The 7,917-nt window shown below is 39.9% G+C and overlaps 1 protein-coding gene across 2 annotated transcripts in view; it reads left to right on the forward strand.

The window, feature by feature from the left end:
- Positions 1-1,239: 1,239 nt before the first annotated feature.
- The window catches only part of LOC108692800 (rho guanine nucleotide exchange factor 10-like protein), an 18,875-nt gene continuing 12,197 nt past the window's right edge, over positions 1,240-7,917 (forward strand). The window contains exons 1-5 of one of the 2 annotated variants that reach the window (XM_018201277.1): positions 1,240-1,306; positions 3,567-3,746; positions 3,971-4,320; positions 5,014-5,301; positions 5,381-5,604. In XM_018201277.1, coding sequence (XP_018056766.1) covers positions 3,639-3,746; positions 3,971-4,320; positions 5,014-5,301; positions 5,381-5,604 — 970 coding nt within the window. In that variant the 5' untranslated portion in view covers positions 1,240-1,306; positions 3,567-3,638. The remainder of the gene's footprint in view (positions 1,307-3,566; positions 3,747-3,970; positions 4,321-5,013; positions 5,302-5,380; positions 5,605-7,917) is intronic. The other variant, XM_018201278.1, reaches the window with a different exon arrangement.

Consider the following 7,917-nt stretch of genomic DNA (forward strand, 5'->3'; position numbering starts at 1 on the left):
ATCGAACTTGGTAATATCGAGATATTTTATGCTAGACAGAGCAACAAGCAGATAGGTCTTCCGAGTATCAGCAAGTAAACAAAATAACAAATCATCCAAATCAATGCCGGATGTATCAGGTATATGGCATACCATTCGCGCGGCATATTATTATCGTGGTGCCATCTACGAAATGACGCTGACATGCGCGCGCAATTGAGAAATTCAGCACAATATGTGACTCGTTATACATGATCCGTCGTACAAATCTCGCGTAGAACATTCCTGATTCAGACCTGTTCGATGTGGGATCTCGATTGGATCGCAGGTGAGACCGCGAATTCGCGAATGTCGATCGTAAATCGCGTTTCGCGAAGAAAGAACAATTTACGAGAAAAAGCATTAGCACGCGCGAGTATATTTTTCGATGCGAATGGCGTGCTTATCGATCGAGCATTCTTCGATCGTTCCGTCGCGAGTCGGAGGTACACGGCATCTCTTGAAGAGGATCGCGCGGCGTTTTTACCGACGGAACGATTGATCGAGTGGGAAGTGGAGGGGCAACTCAGATTTCTCGGTGTGTTTCGCTATTATTCGAAATTTTCGATAGATCAGCAGTGCGCACGTGTACTTGTCGCGCATAACGAGAGAGACGTGCGCTATCGCGAGGATCGAGTCGATCACAAGGTCGATCGAGGCTGCAATCACAGGAGAGTTTGTGACGACTAACAACGTAAACGGCAAACGACGCTTTTGGCTTTGCTTGCTTTGCCGTCACGTCCCTTTTTTCTCTCTCTGCCCTCTGTTCCCCTTTCTCTCTTTGCCTTCTCCGCCACCACCGCCGCCGCCGCCACCACCTTCTTCTCCTCATCTTCCTTCTCTTTTCGCTTTTCTCGGTCGACCGGTCGACCGGTCGACTGCCTTCTCAAGGGGGCGTGCTTGCTCGCTTCGCTACAACAATGAGCGAACGCGAAACTATCTAACTAAGCACGAGGCGCAAACGAATCCGTTGTTCGTGTGGTTCGTGTGTGGCCCGGCTGGCCACTCCGTGGCACTCGATCGCGAACAATCGTGGCACGTGAACGTCGAGTCGCGGAGATCGTGCCATCGTCGAGGCTTACTCCGAATTCCGCCTCCGCACTCTCCGCAGTCCGCAGTCCGTTCTGCGTATCTGCATTTTGCCATCGAACGATCCGAAGTGATCCAAAGGGATAAGGGCCCTCCGCCGAGTGTCGACGAGCGTTCGGACTTGGGACGCGCGTGGTCCCGTTGTGCCTCTCGATTCACGAAGCTGGCCCTGGTCTCTCTATCATCTCGCCGTTACGAGGTATCTCCGCTTATTATTATATCGGATATCGGATATCCAAATATACGCTGTTTCGTCAAGTCTCGCGCCGATTCCTTCGCGATCGATCCGACGATGGATCGATGAACCTTTCGGCCTGAAATCTCGTCGCTCGAGGTAGTTGGCTTCTCTTTGGTGTTTCCGAGTGCGATAAACGTGCACGCGATAAACTGATTTTTCATCCTTTCCCCTTCAGTGCGTTTGTGATGGATTATTAGTATCCAACAAACGGATTAATGCATGGTACCGATCTTCTTGAGAGAATATAAGTAAGGTAATTTAGACAAACAACCTTCGCCAGTCAACGATCTATCATTTTTTGTCGTGATGAGCAATCGATGTTGAAGAACTGCTGAAAAAGCTATAGTTTTTATTTCCGCAAAGTAAATTGATCTCTCGTGCTTAGTGCCGGTGAGCAATCACGTTTATTCGAGATCGTTAAACTGGATGAACAACTGTATTCTTTATCAATTTCTTAATGACTTATTTTTCATCGTGATTACTGGGATAGTAAAAACAAAAAATTAAACGGAGTAGCGTATCATTTTCGTGATATGTTAGTGGATTCTTGCACGTGCTAATGAATCTACCCAGAATTTCTCTGTGTGAACAATCAAAATACTGACGTCCAGTATTTTGTATAACCAGTAGAATAATTTTTTTTTATTAGATTTAATTTCAATTTATATATATTATCATAAATAACTTTGTGTATATGTATATGAGTGCGTATGGAATGGTTCGAGTTCGATGTATTTCCAATACATCGTTTCATCTTCATTTCGTTCGCGAGGTCTTTCTGATTTCTGGTTTCTACATTTGAACGAGAAAAAAAAATTTGAACAAAGTTTATTTTTGCCAACGATCGTAGGCCGATTTTCTGTATGCTTGAGTGTGTGGCTCTTTGCATTCGCAATATTTTTATCGCGATATTATGAAACGTTTAGAGTGTGAGTTACGCGGGATAGTAAATATTTTCACACTTCTGTGACTATTTGTCGAGGAACGCGAGAGAATCGCTCGTCGAATGTCCAACGTCATCTTCTTGAGATACGTATTTTTGTTTATAGGCGAATTCATCTGGTACGAAATTTTGAATTAATTTATTATTAGTACAGATGAGCGAAATCCAGTTACATTCGGCTCATTATTTCCTATATACAAACGATTAAACTTGATGACGTGTAAATATACATATGAAAAATACATACTGTACACAGATAATAATTACTTGTTCAAATATATTCAAATATATCAAAAGTTCATATAATTCTCTAGTAAGTTTAATATTTCAATCAATATTATCAAATTAAAATAAATTTGATTTATTTATTATATATAATATCACTTTTCAGATCAATTTTATAATATTTAAAAAGAAAGGAAATTTTGGTTTTGAATACATTAATGATTTTTTTGTAAAATTTGTAATAATACTTTTTAAATTCCTTAGAATGGAATATCATTCTAATAAAAAGTTGAAAATTGAGCTTGGAGAAGAGTGGCTTAATTTTCAGTCTTTAAAAGTAAATCTTATTCTTCAGTATGATATTCATTTTAAAAACATTAAAGATTATGATTATTATGAAGAAAATATTTTTGTGTTAAGGATAACCGGTACTTAAAAAAGAAAATAAATTGAGTAATCACTTTTCTTAGTAGTACAATATATTTCTGTGTATAGAATGCGCCCACACCTGCACTCTTGTCAAGAGGCCTATTCTTTTTAGCTGAACTTGCATTGTTCATATTTTTTTTCTTTTTCTTTCATATTGGAGAGAAAAAGAGAAACGATGCACACGTATGATGGAATTCTTCAATTAGATCAATTTTTTAGATTTCTATTTTCTAGAGAGAATGGAATAATTTGGAATCCATTTTGAACGGTTCCATGATCTGTGCAAAAAATTCAACTAAAAAGAATAAACATAAGAAAGATAAGTAAGTCCGCTTATCTATCTCGCCTCTCTGAGGCGCGGAATTTGCTTCCTCCCGTCTGTATTTTTCAATTATTATGGATCACCGCGAGCGATAAATGCGAAACGTTCTCGCTTTCATGAGACAAATTTCATAATGCCTTGTGTTTCGGTAAGTGCGTTAAATAACGTCGTGTAATCTCTGAGGATCGGGAACAATGACTTGATTGTTTCCTCGAGCACGTTTCCACGTCGTACGATGCGCAAGATGCGCCGAATGGGCGCGACTCACTGCGGTAAAATACATCTATTTTCCTTGTTTATAGAAACAATTCGATGGAACACGTAACGAGGAAGCGATCAGGGTGGTTCACTTAAAGTTCCCCGTACAATGTGCCATGGCTTCATCTTTAGGGGGACCAGGAATGACGACAGGCGTCCCGCCGCCGCGAATAGTCAACCTGGAATTTCCCCCACCTCCACCTTATCCACCGCCTCATAATCAGGTAAATTTCGAAATGCGGATCATTAATTTCGCTAATGATGCACATTCGTGCGTTTCGTTGCTCGCGGCAACAGTGAGTGAGGTAAGCGACTTTTACGAAAAGATACATTCTTATTTATTCACACGTATTTCTATAAAGCGTCGTAATATTCATAATGCTTGATGTTGGTTAGCGTCTAAAATTCTGCTTTCATCGTGCATAGCGGCGCTTTATGTTTTTCGCAGATATCGTGTAACGCGTTAATGGAACCGGTATCGCCAGTGGTGTCACCCATCACGAGTTCACGCCAGCATCTTTTGGATTATTCGTATGCATACTACCAGTCTGATTCGGATCATTTCCATACGACATATCCGACAGAGGTGCTGTCGCAGCAGCAACAGCAGCAGCAGCAGCAGCAACAGCAGCAACAACAGCAGCAACAAGAACAACAGCAACAAGAACAACAGCAACAACTGTTGCTGCGACAACAGCAACAGTTGCAGCAGATAAGGTCGGATCCTTTAAAAAGACACACTTACACAACTTGCTACGGCACGGAAGAAAACATTTATGAAGAGATATCGGAAATCAGGTAAGCGTCCATTAAAGGATCGTCTGCATGAATGAAAAGTTATCACCTCTGAGAAATGTTTAAACTTGCAAGTCGCTAAACATCACACTCGCGATTTTCAGTGCTTATAGAAATTGAAAACTGACGAAGGAGAAATCTAAATTTATTAAAACTCTGTTTAAAATATTAGCATTTACGAATAGTCTTAAAACAAATTTTCCTGTGGGCTAATACTATAAGCGAGTAATATATACGCGCAAGTGAACAACAATTTACCAACTCAGCACAGTTCAATGTATCTTACAGCGGATGCCGGAGATAACGATTGAGTTAGAGAATAATAAGAAAACAAGTTGTGGATTATTCATCCAGCGTCCTCGACTGGCGCATAAGTCATTGAGACGAGATAAACCGCGCGCGCGTTCAAATTGAGAACGCTCGTTAAGTGCATAACTACATTATTTCATACATTGTCGAGAGAGACCACAGATAACTTGTAATCTATCTCTTCTTGCGAGCAGTAAAATCAATGTGCGAATTTAATTTAATTGTATATTTACTTAGCGCGCAGTATTCATTATATATATAGTTAGTAATTTTAGAATGATCATTATTTAGAACACGTAACTACAGTATAATGTAAATATTGCAGATATATAAGAGAGAATTAAGCAGACATATATTTTCAAACTATATATCCGATAAATTTTTCAGCAAGCAATGTCATCGCGCGTTACACGGATCGCGAAGGTCGCTCGTGGCAGAAGAGGTGCGTCGCGTACAATCGCGGCATCGTCGTGTGCTCGGGGAACTCAATTTAAGCGTGGAGGCAATGCTAATGCCAACCACGATCGACAATAACGAGGAAGAAATGGCGCAGGAAGCTCATGGAACCTCTTCCGAAGAGCTCTTACCTTCGGTTAGTCCCGCTGACGATCTCCTCTCTCGCGTTGGATGCGACATGGACAGCGGTTTCAGCGGGAGTTCTACCGCGAGTTACAGGTACTTTGATAAAATGTTCTGTCTTCATCTACGCGCGAATAAATCACAAGAATATTATGTTTTTGAACGATATTTTCAGTTCTGCAGGCAAATCTATCTTCCAGTCTTATTTGAATTCGATTCACAGATCGGGTTTGGGATCTTTAAGAAGGGGAATAGGGAGAACGAATGGTCCGGAACCGATGGGCGTTCTACGTAAGACGAAAGCCGCCATGATTTGGAAGAAAGGTTGGAAAGGCTGGAAAAAACTTCACTCCTTCGGGAGCAACAACAATAGCAGCAACAGTAGCAACAAGATTGTTGGTGAGTTTGATAAATCATTAATAATATTGATTTCATTCAACAAAAGATAAGATATAAAGAGACATATGGCCAAAGTATTCAACGGTAACTCATCTTTGCTGTCGTCTTTATCACGTTCTCGTCGTTTCGTGAGTATGATAATCGTGCTCGGTAGTCGATTGCAGACTGCGTACAGCTATGAATTACTTGCGCATGAGCAATCCGTTACAAATTCTCAATGCGTAGTTCGTTGCGCGGCAAGAATACAAACACGGCGTTTTCCTTGAAGCGCGTTTCTTAGAAGCAAGAAAGGAAAGGACGCGTAGCGATTTCATCTTTCTCGTTTTACATATAGCCGCGTACACATTCCGAACGATAAATTGTTACAAATGAGAGAAAGGAAAGAGGAAAGTGGAAATGTTTAAATATTTATACCTATCATAATCACATTGTGCAAGATGTAAAATTTCAAGAATCATCTGTGACAGAATTGTTATGATCGAAGAGTACGACTTACGATTTACGATTAAAAAGAAAATTATTACGGAATTGCTCGGGAAGCGGATACTTGAGCATTGTTCTTGCGCCCATTTGTCGCGTATAACTGTGCAAGTACGCATAGCCTTTCTTTTTATAAGAATGCCTGCTCGCGAGTATCAACACACGAATACGTTCATATACTCGGCCCGTGCGTTCGCGTGCATTTGGCGAATGGAGTTAATTATTGGTACTTGGAAGGGGTCAGCCATGGGGTCACTCGGTGGAGAAGCAGATGCGAGATCACGTGAAACATCCGTCCCCTCTCTTCTCTCCCTCTCTCCCCCCTCTTTCTCTCTTTCTCCTCCTTTTCCTTCTGCTTACGTCGCATTACCCTCTTTCGGCTTTGCACGCTCACTTGGATTCATTACATTTCTTTCCCCGGTTGTCGATCGCTCTGTAAAAAAGTTCACGATTTCTCGTGATTTAGAGAATAAATCAAGGAGATTAGCGTAATAAATTTGTGAAATAACGTATTTCTATACAAGTAATATATAAAATATATATTTAACACAAATGTATATGTTGAAGAGCATGAGGACCATATTCGATCAAGGCGAGTCTTCAAGTCTTCAACTAGTGCTTGAGATGTCGTGAACCAATCAGAGAGCCGTATTAACAGCTTAAGACATTGCTCGAGATTGTCTTGAAATTAAGAACGGACTATGAATTCTGATCTAAGTGCCTAATAATATTTTTGTGTGAATTTTTACACAATTTCCAATTCAAGCAATTATAAAAATTTATTCGTCTTGATCGAATATATATAGTTTTCTTCATTCATTTGTATGAAACATTCTCGGTCCATTTTCATTTAATTTTAAAATATATATGTACGGGTTTGTATGTAATTTAATTAACCGAATTATTTTCCGTAATACAAGAATCTGGAAGAAAATAATCTTATTTATATGTTCAAGAAGACCTTGATCGTTTTCTTCTTATATTCATTTTAATCTCTTTGCTCATTAATAAATAATTACTCGTGGAATTTTTTTTTTTTTTTGATACAAGAGATATAGAGTACAAGGAAAGCAGAGAGGGAACACTATTACAGATTAAGCAGCTTCGTATATGAAACTTAAAATTAAGAACGAATGTTTCTAAAACGTTAGTTTCTAGAGTTAAAACCAATGAATGCTTACATACGATGTCTAACTGTAGGTATATACATATTTCTCAGGAGAAAAAGCAATTTTGCAGCTGTTGTAAGAAACCTTTAAGATATGACTGGTTTATGTATGTAGATCCAACGAGGAACTAAGAACGAGATCAATCATGTTAAAAAATTATGTATTCTGATCGGAAGTTAATTGTACGGCTAGTGACGCCGTCTAGCGGTAAGGCAGCGACGAGATGGTGTTAAACGCGTTCCGTACCGGTCGAGTTGCATTCGTATCTCGCACACATATACAACATATACATATACATATATTTATATTCGTAATGCGAGACGGGGTCCGTAGTAGCGAGAAACTCGCTTCGATTCACACAATATAATTTCGCGTACCGCCCTCACGGTAATAGAACGAAAATTACTTTTATTACTCGGCTCCAATTACTCTCGTTAACACGTCACGCCGATTTGTAACAATCGCATACACCTTACGCGACATATATTTCCAAAGAGTCTCACAATGTATGCCACACACCGCCTAGCGATGGGGTCCCTCTGCCCAAAGTGAGATTATCTCGCATCTTTCTCTAACGCTCTTGTACTATCTCGAGTTCTCTATTACTCTTATTACGACTTAATAGACAGCTGTCGCTGTCATATATATACATATATATATATAT

The sequence above is a fragment of the Atta colombica genome, unplaced genomic scaffold (assembly GCF_001594045.1).
Source record: "Atta colombica isolate Treedump-2 unplaced genomic scaffold, Acol1.0 scaffold82, whole genome shotgun sequence".
NCBI classification, from domain to species: Eukaryota; Metazoa; Arthropoda; class Insecta; order Hymenoptera; family Formicidae; genus Atta; species Atta colombica.